The 16717-nt window shown below is 41.4% G+C and overlaps 1 protein-coding gene across 1 annotated transcript in view; it reads right to left on the bottom strand.

Moving 5' to 3' along the window:
- Positions 1-1906: 1906 nt before the first annotated feature.
- Positions 1907-16717, bottom strand: part of LOC139278090 (pendrin-like) — a gene marked incomplete at its 5' end in the record, with an annotated part of 65560 nt that continues 50749 nt past the window's right edge. The window contains 4 exons of the mRNA XM_070896747.1: positions 1907-1995; positions 7736-7819; positions 9226-9371; positions 10017-10071. Coding sequence (XP_070752848.1) covers positions 1972-1995; positions 7736-7819; positions 9226-9371; positions 10017-10071 — 309 coding nt within the window. The remainder of the gene's footprint in view (positions 1996-7735; positions 7820-9225; positions 9372-10016; positions 10072-16717) is intronic.

The following is a 16717-nucleotide window of genomic DNA, read 5'->3' on the forward strand; positions in this document are numbered from 1 at the left end:
CTCGAATGAAAATAAGTTCAGCTCTCTGAATTTCTCTTTATATCTTAAGGCTTTCGGTCTTATCGTAAGCCTAAATACTGTTCTTTGACGTCTCTACAATGTCCTTTGGAAGTTGGTGCGCCGAGAATTCCATATAATGTTGTAAATCATATCTTAACAATGAGTCACACAGCGTTGAAACAGCCGGTTTTATAATTAAATGCCCTGCGATGTGATCAGTGTATCTGCTGCTAACACTTCAGATTGATGGGTCCTTCACATCGAGACTGAAAAACCATATTCTTGTCTTTTACATTTTTCAGGCTTAGGAGCATGTGATCTGTTTTTCCAGCTATTAACTGTGCATAACTTGCTGCAGGTGTATATTGGTTGTAATATTTAGTTTGGATTACATTACTGTCTCTTACTAAAAGTTCCAAGTTGTGCACAAGAAATAAAGTTCTTTGCAGCTGCCTTGAAACATTACTCTTTTATACCACAAAGTAAACATCTTTTCTTTTATACAAAGTCTTCTTAAAAAGATGGCAACCAATTAGATGGCTCTTATTCCATAACTTGGCTATAAAACTTCTCACAGTATTTGGCCAAGAATAAGTATTGGGTTTGATTATGATGCTCCTGCACATTCAGGACATCTAGCATTCTATTGTGTGGGTAAACTTGAAATTTAAAAAAATCAAACACAATACAGTTCCTCTTTAACCAGCTGCTACATTTAGGCTTTCCATCAAAAAGGAAAACTAACCATTACCTCCACCCTCAACAACCATTACCAGTAACAAAGAAAAAAGTTCCCAAATTAACAGTTTTATTCCCAAAATATTTTCGAGGTCTTTATTGTATCTTTCACCTGCAGTATGACTAAGGAGATATTTCTATTATTTAAGATGAACTGAGGAGAACTACAAATATTACTGAGATTCACATTAACCCTGCAAGGGTTGCTAAGTATTTTTTGAAAATTCTAACAAATAAAATATTTGGTGTAATCAGAAAAATATCAGCTATATAGTCAAGTTTCAATAATTCCATAATTTTCTTTTCTAATACCCAGCAATGTGCAATGCACATATATTATCTTTTATATGTGTTTTATGGAGTTTTGAATTCAGTTATTATGATAGAAAATGTCTGAAGTGTGAACAATCCAATGAATGTGCAATGTAGAAAAGGATTTGGAATTATTTTATATTTATAAAATCAGATGCTTATAGTATATGTAAACAGATAATATGCAGATAACAAAACTTTTGGAGGGCAAGATTCCAGACAGTCTGGTGAGATATGATTGGTTAAACGTCACACTAAGTGTTAATGTTGGTCCAATGGCACTGCAAGGTTAATTTTGGCACCTTGTTATAGTGAGGCCTAAAATGATCTGCTACTACAAGTACTGCAATAAAGATAGTGGAGGAAATATGGAGTAGTGTTCGATTATCACAAAATAATAAAAATACAGTATTAGTTTATGTTCAGAATGTGAGAGAAAATAAAGCAGTTACTATGCTGTAGACAGAAAATGAGCAATGTAAACTGGACTCTGGCAATGTGTGAATGGTTTGCATGTTTTAGGTCTAGCTGAAGTGTAAGACACGACTCCCGGGTATTTCAGGCTGTCCTATGGTGTAGCACTACTCCAGCTTGTTATCATCATGCCCCTAGTATCAATACAAAATGGTGCCCAAAACACCAGAAACAATGAATTGCTTTAAATCCCAGATAAAAATCTGTAGTCACCATTGCAGGAATAATAAGGTAAGATCTCCATGCATTTTGTATATATAAAAATAGATTGAGAATTTAGATTTTTATCAAAGATCATTCATGTTTTAACTGTATGATAGCACAATAGCTGCATGGTATGGAAAACAGCATTGAAACTGTAATTCGTAACAACAGCATGCTGAATAACCGCCATGTATACGTGCCCTGGGAATTCTATTTGTTCAGGATCATCTGGATGGATGTGGTTTAATAGCTGAATCCACTGTGGCCCTGTGGAGAAATAATTTGAAATAAAGCATTACAAGTCTATTTCAGAGCAGTAATTTGAACTGCAATAGCCAAAAATGGCAAACATTAAAATTTGAACAGATGGAACATTCAGAGCCGCGATGGTCTAAGGTGTTAATGTCTGCTAACTGCTTTCCTGGAACAGTCTCGTCCAATGTTAGCCATGTGTAGCTACTGAGGAGTCCAAAAATGCAGTTTGCCACATCTGGCAAAGAAAATATATGAGCAATAGAGAACATTGTTGGGCGTGTGATCGTAAATCAGATTCACACAGCGAATGCATGTGTATTTTAATCTTTGTGCGTTTGTTGGTAAAATGGTAAGGCAAAAATCAGTGTGCAAGTGTTTTTTGATCATTCCTTGGTTACTGCTTATTGGTCATCTGCTAAAATAATGTGCAACAGGAGTGAAAACACTGGTCTTCAACATCACAGAAATACCAGCAACATTGTATGGAGAGGGAAGCGGTCATCATGGTCAGCTCGACCAATCGGAATTACTGCTCCAGGCCATCAAAGACAGAAAGCCCAACCAACAATAAGCAGCTCGAGCAAGGCATGTCGCGGCACAGGGCAAGCAGCATCCAATCGCATTCTAGGAGGAGAACAGGGGCAGGTCGGGCGCTTCTTACTGTACAAATCAACATTCAGAGTAATCACTTCGATGAAGTCAAAGCAGCAATTGCAGCCACTAGATAAAAACTTAGAAGCTGCATTAAAATATGTTGTGTCGGATAAATTCACGGCAGAATTCCTAACTTTGGTGAAAGAGAAAGACTGTATAGAAATAATGGTGGTAGATGTTTGCTAATTAAACTTACACGTGAACTTCATGAAGAACATTTACTTGTATTGTGTGTAAAGTGCTTTCTATTAAAATAGGAGCATGTAACTAAAACATAATCAGCGATTTCTATTGGACAACACGTTCATAGAAAGATTCCTAATCCACTAAACTAATTTAAATTTTACTAAAGATTAGTAAAAGGGGAGGTGCAAAGAGATCTGGGTGTCATGGTACATCAATCATTGAAGGTAGGCATGCAGGTACAGCAGGCAGCAAAAAAAGCAAATGGCATGCTTGCCTTCATAGCGAGGGGATTTGAGTATAGGAGCAGTTGCACAGGGCCTTGGTGAACCACACCTTGAGTATTGTGCGCAGTTTTGGTCTTATCTGAGGAAGGATGTGCTTGCTATTGAGGGAGTGCAGCGAAGGTTCACCAGACTGATTCCCGGGATGGCAGGACTGACATATGAGGAAAGACTGGATCGGCTAGGCTTATACTCACTGGAATTTAGATGAATGAGAGAGGATCTCATAGAAACATATAAAATTCTGATGGGACTGGACAGGTTAGATGCAGGTAGAATGTTCTCGATGTTGGGGAAGTCCAGAACCAGGGGTCACAGTCTAAAGATAAGGGGTACGCCATATAGGACTGAGATGAGGAGAAACCTTTTCACCCAGAGAGTTGTGAACCTGTGGAATTCTCTGCCACAGAAAGTTGAGTCCAGTTCATTGGACATATTCAAAAGGGAGTTAGATGTGGCCCTTACGGCTAAAGGGATCAGGGGGTATGGAGAGAAGGCAGGGGTGGGGTACTGTGGTTGCATGATCAGCCATGATCATATTGAATGGTGGTGCAGGCTCGAAGGGCCGAATGGCCTGCTCCTGCACCTATTTTCTTTGTTTTTATGTTTCTATTAGTGCATTAACTGGAAGATATCTTAGGAGTTTATCGTATGGGCCACTTCACTTTTTTTCCTTTCAAAGATAGGCTGATAACTCACTCGGGTGGTTGTCCTTCAAATGTGAGTTTTGACAAGCTATTCTACTATAGAGGGCATTACACATTTGATTGAATCCAACTCACACTTTCCTGCAGGTAGCACTGGATAAGCAACTGAAGCAGAAACCTCGATTCAGTTTGCTGTCCAGCAATAGCTGCCCTACCGAGGGGCGTTGAGGCCCCCAAAGTCCAGCTCAGCATAATATCAGCTAAATCAGCAGTTCCTGCGCATTTGGCAAAGATTCTTTAACATTTTTCTCATTGAATCATACAGGGGTATGGTTCCATAGATACCATCTGTACCTGATGGAGTAGGCCATTCGTGATGTGTAAAACTACGCAGTTCAACTTTAAAGGCATCACAGTCGAATATAGGAACAGGAGTTGGCCAGTTAGCCCCTCAAATCTGTTCCGCCATTCAATGAGATCATGGCTGATCTGTGACCTAACTTCGTATACCTGCCTTTGTCCCATATCCCTTAATATCTTTGGTTAACAAAAATCTATCAATTTCAGATTTAAAATTAACAGTTGCTGTTTGCAGAAGAGTTGCAACCTTCTATCACCCTTTGTGCGTAGAAGGGTTTTCTAATTTCATGCTCGAAAGGTCTAAATCTAATTTTTTTTAGACTATGCCTCCCTAGTCCTAGACTCCCCAACCAGCAGAAATAATTTCTCTTAATCTATCCCATCAGTTCTGCTGAATATCTTGAAAACTTTGATCAAATCACCCCTTAATCTTTTAAATTCTAGGGAACACAAACCTGGTCCCGTCTTCACCCAATGTCCAGATACATATATTTATCAGAGTCAGAGGGCCCAAGTTTCGAGCCGCGCCTAGAACTGCGCAGTCCCGACCTGGACGCCCGTTTTTCGTGCCACAAAGTGCGCCTAAAAAAAACTTCCAGATTCTCCAGCTCCATGCAGGTCGTTTGCAGCTCGGCGCAGCGCAGCAGGAGCTGTAGGGGGCGGAGCCAGGTCCCTGCGCTGAAAACAGTGCCGGGACCTCTGTACATGCGCGCTACAGTGGACACGCATGTGCAGTAGCTCCAGGCGCCCAAAACTATGTGGGAGGGGCCGAAGCACGCAGCCCCTAGCTCCTGCTTCATCCCGACCCAACTCGACTCCCGCTTCCCGCCCTCGGACCGGACCCGACTCCCCCGCCTCTGGACCGGACCCAACACCGACCCGACTCCTGCTCCCCCCCCCCCGCCTCCGGACCGGACCCGACACCCGCTTCCCCACACCCCCGGACCGGACCAGACACCGACCCGACTCCCCCCCCACCCCCCCCCCCAACTGGACCCGACCTGAACTCCCTCTCCCTCCCTCCCCCCGACCCGAACCGACCTCCCTCCCACCACCCGACCCGCGCTCCCCCCGACCCAACCCAACGCCACCTACCTGTAAATCTGGTGCTGGGGATGGGCCCTGCCCGAAGTCTCGGGCCCAGCCAGGCCCGGCCCGTTCAGCCTCCCTCCCTCTTCTCCTTTACCCCCACCATCATCTCACCCTCTCCTTTCCCCCCTTTCTCCTCCTCCCCCCTCCTCCTCCTCCCCCCCTTCTCCTCCCCTGCTCCCCCATCCCTCCCCTCCCCCTGCTCCCCCATCTCTCCCCCTGCTCCCCCCCCTCTCTCCCTCTACCCCCCTCCTCTCGCTGTCAGAAACACAGACATTGACAGACAGAGAATGAGAGACACACACACACACACACACAGACAGAGAGATAGAGACACTGACAGAGACACACTGAGGGGGGCATCCCAGCACGCTGTTGGAGGGCTCCCGGTGCTGCAGTCGGTAAGTAGAAAATGTTTTGTTTTATTGATTTTTTTAAAAATAAATTATTTCTGATTAATTTTTTTTGATTGATTTATTGGTTGATTTATTGATGTATTTATCATTTATTATTGATGATGACTCTTTTTGTAAAACTGAAGTGTTTAATGTTTGTAAACTTCCCTTTAAACCCCCCCCCCCCATTCCCTACGCCTGATTTTCTAAAGTGTAGACAAGGTTTTTTCGAGCGTACAAAAATCTTCACTTACTCCATTCCAAGTTAGTTTGGAGTAAGTTTTCACTGACGAAACTTTGAAAACAGGCGTAAGTAGCCAGACACGCCCCCTTTTGAAAAAAAAATTCTGTTCCAAAGTGAAACTGTTTTAACTGACTAGAACTGGAGCAAACTAAATGGCGAGAATTCCGATTTCTAAGATACTCCGTTCTACACCAGTTGCTCCTAAAAATCAGGAGCAAATCATGTCGAAACTTGGGGCTAGAGTAATAATCAGCAGTAGGAATCCTGGATGATTTCCCTCTCCCTGGCCCAGGGTACACAAGCCAATTGTAAGATCTACTACTACCTTGGTTGAGATCAGCTACCTCAATCACAGATCAGGAATCTAATCAAGGACCTCTGTCTGTGTGGTGGTTGTATGTCGCCTTTATACATGGAGCCACTAGGGAAATTCAGAACTCAGCACTCGATCCCCACTGTTGCTGTAACAATGGGGCTTGGAAGCCAAGCATGCAGGAAAACCATCTTGAGACACGCATTCCTGATTGGTAATGTAGCAGAAAGCCACCTGGGTTAAGATCTTATAAATTAATGAAGCGTAGTTTGTTTCTTCTACTTCATCTAAGAGATAACCGAGATACTGCTCCAGCTTTCAGCCACCCATGAATTGAGTCTAGCCATGGACAAATGCCAATCAGAAAACTGGCTACTGCCACAACTGGATTCTTGTTGAACAAAGTGCTTATTGGATTCAAATCACCTTGCTTAAATATGTAGAGTGAAACCTACTGAAATTGGCATGATTCATACATCAGCTTGGCCAACCTTTCAAAGTTCAAGAGAAAGATATTAGGCACATTTATCTGACTTTGTGCTCGCGACGGGCACTGGCAGCCAAGAGAAAATGTTAGAAATTCAGTCATGTACTGCATATAAACTTCTGTTTAAATTGCCAGAAAATGATGTGCCATGCAAGGCTTAATTTCCAATGTCCACCTTCTGACAAGAGGGTGGACATTGCAAAATGACCACTATTTATCCCAACAGGTTTTAAATATAGTGCAGTCAGTATTCTCAGATATTCTCATTGTAACTACAATTAATAAAAATATACCATGCAAGACAGCACAAGAATATGACTCTCGGTATGCTTTTTTCCAATTGTTTTCTTGAAATTGTATTTTATTCTGTCATGCTTTACTTTCTTTCTATTTCCTTCCCTTTCTCATTTCCTGCCTCAATTTGTGTCTTATGTACCCCAGTCCCTTCCTTGCTCATTCCTTCACTTTCCCTTCTTTCATTCCCCCATCTCTCAGTCACCTCTTTCCACCCCTCACCTTCTAAAATCGGTCTCTCTCAAATCGCTGTCTCTCATTACTTGGTCTCTTTCTCCCAGTTTCCTGACTCATTCATTCTCATATAATTACCATGCAGCATCTATAATCGAGGTAACAGCATCCGTAGGCCATTATTGCTGTTTAGGAACAGGAGGAGGCAATGTAGGCCCTCGAGCCAGTTTTGCTAATCTGTTAAGACCATGGCTGATCTGTACCTCAACTCCATTTCCCAGCCTTTATCCATGGATATCCTTATCGAACAAAAATCTATTGATCTCAGTTGAACTCATTATCACAAGTACATGCCTGTGCTCATGGTAGTATTAATACGGTACCTTACTTGTTCTGTGGCCACCTTGCTTAGAAGTCAAATGTGTACTGCAGGCCCTGACAACTGACAGGGTGGCACATTCAAAGTCATAAAGAGCCACAGTTCAATAAATGACACAACCCACTCGAGAGAGACAAATATAGCTCATGAGACACAGGTTGGCAACCATATACTGCAACATTTCTTCCAGCATGTCACATTAGACTGATGTGCCACCATAAACTAAACATTTTAAAACCAAACATTTACCTGATTCTGATCTTCTAATTCTTCCACATCATCCTCCAGCCCCGATAATGGAATTGGTTCCTTTGATTCTTGCATGAGTGATATCTAAATAGGAACATAATTTAACAAATTAGTAAAGCATAATTGTATAATTATGGAACAGCAAAGGTAGTAAATCTTGATATCTATGTCACAACAAAGGAGGGTTATTACACCAGACGGAAATGATGAGACTGTTTCCAACACTGCACAATATATTTAGTATTTTGTGTCTTTTTACTAAACTCATACTCAGCGTAGCAAGAATATTTTTTCCTGGTGAGCACAACAGATAATATGAATTTATGTTCCAGAAAATAATGGTCATATACACTTCAATTAACAATAGCACTCAGATACCTCTGCACCTACAGTGCTATCATGAGACCTTCTGCCATAATTTGGGACTGTATGGTATCATCTGAGCATTTCTGTGACAATAGAAGGGGAAAGGCAGTCTCAACATCATGGTAAATACTTCCCAATGTCATTACAAAATTCGTATAGTCTCAGACAATGCAAGAAGTGGCAGGATGTGGACAGAACCTTTCCACTTGATGAGAAAACTTCCGAGGAATGGATAAGGGCTCCTGATTAATCAGAAGTGGCATGAGTTATGAATGATACTGGGAAATTGAAACAAAATGATTGGCTACTCTTCAGACAAGGTTAATGGGATTGCCTCCATGCCTGACATACCCATGTTTAGACTCAGATTGCTGAATCATAAGCCCTTTAGCCTAAGCATTTACTCTCTGACATTAATCTCCAGTACATAGAATAACCTCTTGCTTTTTTCACTTTTCTCCTCCTTTACTTGTTACAGTTCCACAGGTACCAGGGACACGGGAAGAATTCTGCTATTGGCTGGTTTGAATTCTGCATTGGGTTTCAGCTTTCCTTCCTCTACATTCTGCACTGCTCCGATCCCGACAGGGATGTCTGCATTTTGCAGGATTTGGTCCAAAATGCACAACACAAAAAGAATAATGAACGCAGACCCTGCAGAATTCCAGTTCAACATACTTTCCTGTCCCTCTCCCAACCTAACCATTCTTTGCCTCCATATCCCCAAATACCTGCTGGATGTGCTCCCATTAGAACAGTAAAGGAATATTACTGCAACCCCTCCTGTGAGGTGAAAATATTCAGCATTCACTGTTCTCACACTGTAGAAGAGGCTGAGGAAAACTGTGACCTACAACAGCACTCAGATACCTCTGCACCTACAGTGCTATCAAGAGACCTTCTGCCATAATTTGGGACTGCATGGTATCATCTGAGCATTTCTGTGACAACAGAAGGGGAAAGGCAGTCTCAACATCATGGAAGACTCTGATCAGGATTTGCATGCAATAGGTTTCAGAAGTAAACAGTTCATGTGATCTACAACACATTCTCTGATTTGCCACACGTTTTCCTATTGACAGAACCAGAATTCCATCGGTTAATAAAATACAATTTTCTCCTACCTTCTCAAAAATAGGATCTTGTATATCTCTAAACATTGTCTGAGTGTGTATGTAAACAACAGCATCATGGATGGTGAGGTACAAGATGTCCTTTTTAACATTGTCATCAAAAAAGCCACAGCTCTCCATTTTCTTCACAATGTGGTCTGAAATTTAGAATGATAAAAATATTAAACTTGGGTTTTTCTGTGATAATATCGCTGTTAAATACCTTGTTAAATGTTAGGCCTTGTTGGATTAGGTGTAATCTGTGTTTTAACAGCCTTTAAAAAACTAATTTTAAATTTGTGGCGTGTCAATTTCCTCCCATGATAAAAATTTAAATCAACTTAAAAAAAAATTTTTTTAAACTGTGTTCATGATTCTTCAGGTTCTACCTTATGCCCATGCGAGAGCTGCAATTTTTGTTTTGCTCTCTAACATTTCTTGGTGTCAGAATAAAAGCAGCTTCTTCATTTCCTGGTTCTGGGTCTGTGAGAATTCTGCATTGTGATTGGCTGCTGAGACAGCTTGTTGCCATCACAGCAAATTGCAGCAGGGAATCCCCACTACAACAGCACGGAAATCACTTGTGCGTTGAAAAAGGCAAACTTCTTGCCACAGAGATCACAAGCTTTCTTTGGGGCTAGTGGGAAACGCCTTTGCTTCGCTGCTGACCACAAATCCCGGCCATTAATTTGTTGAAAAGTTATTTCTTTTGCTGATCACAAGCTTTCTTCCATCAAACATTTTTTTCATATTAATATTTACACACTAAGAGTAAGTGACAAAGAGTTATGAAAATCAGTTACCGTCATATGCTGTCAGATACACCTTAATGCCTATTCGTTCAAATTGTCTGATAACCTGCAATAAATAATAATCAGGAACAGGTCAGCAGGGGGCAACCTGAAAACATAATACATTTTAAATACTGCCAAGGAAAAATTCATGTATTCATGCCAATTTTTTTTTGTCTTATAACACTCCTGTGAAGCGGCTTGGGACGTTTTACTACGTTAAAGGCACTCTAAATACAAGTCGTTGTTATATTCACCAGAGAAATAAAATTGTATAACACTGATGATTTTATAGATTAGTTCCTTAATATCTATAGATCAGCATAGAAAAGCAGTTTGTAATAATCTACAAAGAGAAAGAGGGAGAGAGAGGATCGAAGAAGTGGGGTGGGATGAAAAAATGGAGAGAGAGAGAGAGAGAGAGAGAGGGGGGGGGGGGTGGGGGAGAGAGAGAGAGGGGGGGGGGAGAGAGAGGGATCAGGAACTCAGGGGGTGGGGCGAGAGAGAGAGAGAGAGAGAGAGAGAGAGAGAAAAAGAGAGAGAGAGAGAGAGAGAGAGAGAGACTCGGGGGTGCGGAGGATTGAGAAGAGCACAGAGAGCACAGTGGGAAAGAACATGATCCAGGTCTTTTTGGGGGGGGGGGGGGGAGGGGAGGGGAAAGAGAAGTTGAGAGCGAGAATGTGATCCAGATGGTAAGACGGATCATGTTTTTCCAATCCCACTTCCTCTACACCTGTACCATGTTCTCCCTCTCCTCCCCTACACCTGGTTCATTTCTCAGAAAGTTTGGTGCATGTGTGGCAAGTGATATCATTGGACTGGACAAGGTCAGGAACTTGTTGGCTAAGGGGTGGGGGGAGAAGGGGAAAGGAACTTGTTTGGAAGTTGGGAGGTCTTAACCCGCGAGGGTGAGCCCCGTCTGTTCTATGCGAGCTCGGTGATGTCTAAGGTCAAGCAATCAGAATGGCTCGAATTACACTTTGCAAAGTAGTCGATTACTTAGGCAGTCAAGATCTAATTACATATTCCAGATAAACTGCCGGGTGTGTCTTGTCCTTCAGGGGACCAAATCAGAAATCAAATCTTGTCCTCTAACATGACCAATCAGAAATCTGGTGTTGGAAATAAACGCGACCTAGATTAAGCAAGTAGGTCGAAAGATAGCAGATGCAGTTTAACAGAACAAAAGAGTGAGAAACACACTTTGGATGCAAGAGTGGAAAATGGGAATACAATCTAAATGGAGAATTACCAGGTACATAAGGCATTAAATGTTAACCAAAAAGGTTAATGGGATGTTGAGCTTCATCACAAGAGTTATGGAATATAAACATCTCATTTGGATTATGTTCAGAAAGTATATAGGCCTTGAAAAAGGTACAGCAATTAATTTTTGGGGAGTTATACCTAGGACTGAAAAGGACTGAGCCGTTACGAGAGACTAGGTAAACGTGTGTTATAATCCATGCAGATGAGGAAATTAACAGGCAATCTGATGGAGGTGTGCAACCAATGAAGCTAATAAAATTGTAGATATGGAATGATTGTTTCCTTAAACATATCCAGAACAAGGGAACATAATCGTATAATATAAAACTAAACCCATTAAAAGCAAATCCAGTAAAAATTCTTCACACAAAGAATGACATTACATAGAATTCACCCGCCCGCTCCTCGTAACCCTTAATTCCCTTATTGGTTAAAAATCTATCTATCTGTGACTTGAATACATTCAACGAGCTAGCCTCAACTGCTTCCTTGGGCAGAGAATTCCACAGATTCACAACCCTCTGGGAGAAGAAATTCCTTCTCAACTCGGTTTTAAATTGGCTCCCCTGTATTTTGAGGCTGTGCCCCCTAGTTCTAGCCTCCCCTACCAATGGAAACAACCTATCTGCCTCTATCTTGTCTATATCTTTCATGGTTTTAAATGTTTCTACAAGATCACCCCTCATCCTTCTGAACTCCAACAAGTAAAGACCCAGTCTACTCAATCTATCATCATAAGGTAACCCCCTCATCTCCGGAATCAGCCTAGTGAATCGTCTCTGTACCCCTTCCAAAGCCAGTATATCCTTCCTTAAGTAAGGTGACCAAAACTGCATGCAGTACTCCAGGTGCGGCCTTACCAATGCCCTATACAGTTGCAGCAGGACCTCCCTGCTTTTGTACTCCATCCCTCTTGCAATGAAGGCCAACATTCCATTCGCCTTCCTGATTACCTGCTGCACCTGCAAACTAACTTTTTTTTGGGATTCATGCACAAGGAGCTCAAAAGAGTTTCAAACTCAAAAGAGTTTCATGCACAAGGACCCCCAGGTCCCTCTGCATCTCAGCATGTTGTAATTTTTCCCCATTCAAATAATATTCCCTTTTACTGTTTTTTTTCCCCAAGGTCGATGACCTCACACTTTCCGACATTGTATGCCATCTGCCAAAACTTAGCCCATTCGCTTAACCTATCCAAATCTCTTTGCAGCCTCTCTGTGTCCTCTACACAACCTGCTTTCCCACTAATCTTTGTCATCTACAAATTTTGTTACACTACACTCTGTCTCCTCTTCCAGGTCATCTATGTATATTGTAAACAGTTGTGGTCCCAGCACCGATCCCTGTGGCACACCACTAATCACCGATTTCCAACCCAAAAAGGACCCATTTATCCCGACTCTGCTTTCTGTTCGCCAGCCAATTCTCTATCCATGCTAATACATTTCCTCTGACTCCGCGTACCTCTAACTTCTGCAGTAACCTTTTGTGTGGCACCTTATCGAATGCCTTTTGGAAATCTAAATACACTACATCCATCGGTACACCTCTATCCACCATGCTCATTATATCCTCAAAGAATTCTAGTAAATGAGTTAAACATGATTTCCCCTTCGTGAAACCATGCTGCATCTGCTTGATTGCACTATTCCTATCTAGATGTCCCGCTATTTCTTCCTTAATGAATGATAGTTTCAAGCATTTTCCCCACTACAGATGTTAAACTAACCGGCCTATAGTTTCCTGCCTTTTGTCTGCCCCTTTTTTTTTTTTTAAAACAGAGGCGTTACATTAGCTGCTTTCCAATCCGCTGGTACCTCCCCAGAGTCCAGAGAATTTTGGTAGATTATAACAAATGCATCTGCTATAACCTCCGCCATCTCTTTTAATACCCTGGGATGCATTTCATCAGGACCAGGGGACTTGTCTACCTTGAGTCCCATTAGCCTGTCCAGCACTACCTCCCTAGTGATAGTGATTGTCTCAAGGTCCTCCCTTCCCACATTCCTGTGACCAGCAATTTTTGGCATGGTTTTTGTGTCTTCCACTGTGAAGACCGAAGAAAAATAATTGTTTAAGGTCTCAGCCATTTCCACATTTCCCATTATTAAATCCCCCTTCTCATTTTCTAAGGGACCAACATTTACTTTAGTCACTCTTTCCCGTTTTATATATCTGTAAAAGCTTTTACTATCTGTTTTTATGTTTTGCGCAAGTTTACCGTCGAAATTTATCTTTCCTTTCTTTAATGCTTTTTTAGTCATTCTTTGCTGTTGTTTAAAATTTTCCCAATCCTCTAGTTTCCCACTAACCTTGGCCACCTTATACGCATTGGTCTTTGATTTGATACTCTCCTTTATTTCCTTGGTTATCCACGGCTGGTTATCCCTTCTCTTACCGCCCTTCTTTTTCACTGGAATATATTTTTGTTGCGCACTATGAAAGAGCTCCTTAAAAGTCCTCCACTGTTGCTCAATTGTGCCACCGTTTAGTCTGTGTTTCCAGTCTACTTTAGCCAACTCTGCCCTCATCCCACTGTACTCCCCTTTGTTTAAGCATAGTACCCTCGTTTCTGACACAACTTCCTCACCCTCAATCTGGATTACAAATTCAACCATACTGTGATCGCTCATTCCGAGAGGATCTTTTACTCGGAGATCGTTTATTTTTCCTGTCTCATTACACAGGACCAGATCTAAGAGCTTGCTCCCTTGTAGGTTCTGTTACATACTGTTCTAAGAAACAATCCCGTATGCATTCTGTGAATTCCTCCTCCAGGCTACCCCGTGCGATTTGAGTTGACCAATCGATATGTAGGTAAAATCCCCCATGACTACTGCCATTTCTTTTTCACATGCCTCCATTATTCCCTTGATTATTGCCCGCCCCACCGTGAAGTTATTATTTGGGGGCCTATAAATTACCTTCTATTCCTTTCTCCTTCATGAACTTAATAGCTTCCCCTTAAATATGTCTATGATATTCGCCTCAACTATTCCATGTGTAGCAAGTTCCACATTCTAACCACTCTCTAGATAAAGACATTTTACCTGAATTACTTATTGGATGTATTAGTGGCCATCTTCTATTTATGGCTCTTCGTGTTAGAGAGAATATGGATTGCACTAACCCAGGATGAAACTACATCGCATCAATTTAGAGTGTTTGAAAAGGAAGATGAATACTTACCTGGGAACATAACAGAAATAGGAGCAGGAGTAGGCCATCTGGCCCCTTGAGCCTGCTCTGCCATTTAATATCATGGCTGGTCTGATCTTGGGCTCAGTTCCATTTCCCTGCCCTCTCCCCATAACCCTTTATTGCCTTATCGCTCAAAAATCTGTATCTCCACCTTAAATATATTCAATGGCCCAGCCTCCACAGCTCTCTGGGGCAGAGAATTCCACAGATTTATGACCTTCAGAAGAAATTTCTCCTCATCTCAGTTCTAAATGGGTGACCACTTATTCTGAAACTATGTCCCCTTGTTTTAGATTCCCCCACAAGGGGAAACATCCTTTCTGCATCTACCTGGTCGAGCCCCCTTAGTATTTTATATATTTCATTAAGATCACCTCTTATTCTTCTAAACGCCAAAGAGTATAGGCCCAACCTGCTCAACCTTTCTTCATAAGTCAACCCCTTCATCGCAGGAATCAACCTAGTGAACCTTCTCCGAACTGCCACCAATGCAAGTATATCCCTCCTTAAATAAGGTGACCAAAACTGTACATAGTACTCTAGGTGTGGTCTCACCAATACCCTGCTTTTATACTCAATCCCCCTTACAATAAAGGCCAACATTCCATTTGCCTTCCTGATTACTTGCTGTACCTGCATGCTAACTTTTTGTGTTTCATGCCCCAGGTCCCTTTGTACTGCAGCATTTTGTAAGTTTCTCTCCATTTAAATAATAATTTGCTTTTTTATTTTTCCTGCCAAAATGGATAACCTCACACTTTCCCACATTATACTCCATTTGCCAAATGTTTACCCACTCACTTAGCCTGTCTATATCCCTTTGCAGATTTTGTGTGTCGTCCTCACAACTTGCTTTCCCACCCATCTTTGTATCATCAGCAAACTTGGCTACATTACACTCGGTCCCTTCATCCAAGTCATTAATATAGATTGTAAATAGTTGAAGTCCCAGCATCGATCCCTGGGCACCCTACTAGTTACAGTTTTCCAACCGGAAAATTACCCATTTTCCTTTCATACAACCATGCTGACTCTGCTTGACTATTATGTTTTTCAAATATCCTGCTACTGCTTCCTTAATAATGGACTCCAGCATTTTCCCAATGTAGATGTTAGGCTAACTGGTCTATAGTTTCCTGCTTTCTGTCTACCTCCTTTTTTTAAGTAGGGGCTTTACATTTGCGGTTTTCCAATCTGCTGGAATCTCTCCAGAATCTAGGAAATTTTGGTAGATTACAACCAATGCATCCACTATCTCTGCAGCCACTTCTTTTAAGACTAGGATGTAAGCCAACAGGTACAGAAGGCTTGTCCACCTTTAAATCGCATTATTTTACCGAGTACTTTTTCTTTAGTGATAGTTGTAAGTTCCTTCCTCCCTATAGCCTTTTGATTATCCATTATTGAAATGTTTTTAAGTGTCTTCTATTGTGAAGACCGATACAAAATATTTATTCAAAGTCTCTGCCATTTCCCTGTTCCCCATTATTAATTCCCCAGTTTCATCCTATAAAAGGGACCAAACATTTACTTTAGCCGCTCTTTTCCTTTTTATGTACCTGGAGAAGCTCTTACTATGTTTTTATATTTTGTGCTAGTTTGCTTTCATAATCTATCTTCCCTCTCTTTATTATTCTTTTAGTTGTCCTTTGCTGGTTTTTAAAAATTTCCCAATTCTCTAGTCTCCCACTAATCTTGGCCACTTTATAAGCCATTGTTTTCAATTTGATACCATCCTTTACTTCCTTAGTTAGCCACGGATGATCCTCTCTCCTCTTACAGTCTTTCCTTCTCACTGGAATATATTTTTGTTGAAAGTTAAGAAATATCTCCTTAAATGTCTGCCACTGCTTATCAACTGTCTTACACTTTAATCTATTTCCCTATTTTAGCCAACTCTGCTTTCATACCTTTGTAATCGCCTTTATTTAGAATCAGGACACTGATGACTTTCTCACCCTCCAATTGAATTTGAAATTCAACCATTTCAACCATTCACTCTTTCCTAGAGGATCCTTTACTATGAGATCATTTATTAATCCTGTCTCATTACACAGTACCAGATCTAAGATAGTCTGCTCCCTGGTTGGTTCCACAATGTACTCTTCAAGGAAACCAACCTGGATACACTATGAACTCTTCCTCAAGGTCACCTTGGCCAATTTCATTTGCCCAATAAATATGAAGATTAAAATCACCCATGATTGCCATACCTTTCTTACAAGCCTCCATTATTTCTTGAT

Source organism: Pristiophorus japonicus, chromosome 13, assembly GCF_044704955.1.
Source record: "Pristiophorus japonicus isolate sPriJap1 chromosome 13, sPriJap1.hap1, whole genome shotgun sequence".
Classification (NCBI taxonomy): domain Eukaryota; kingdom Metazoa; phylum Chordata; class Chondrichthyes; family Pristiophoridae; genus Pristiophorus; species Pristiophorus japonicus.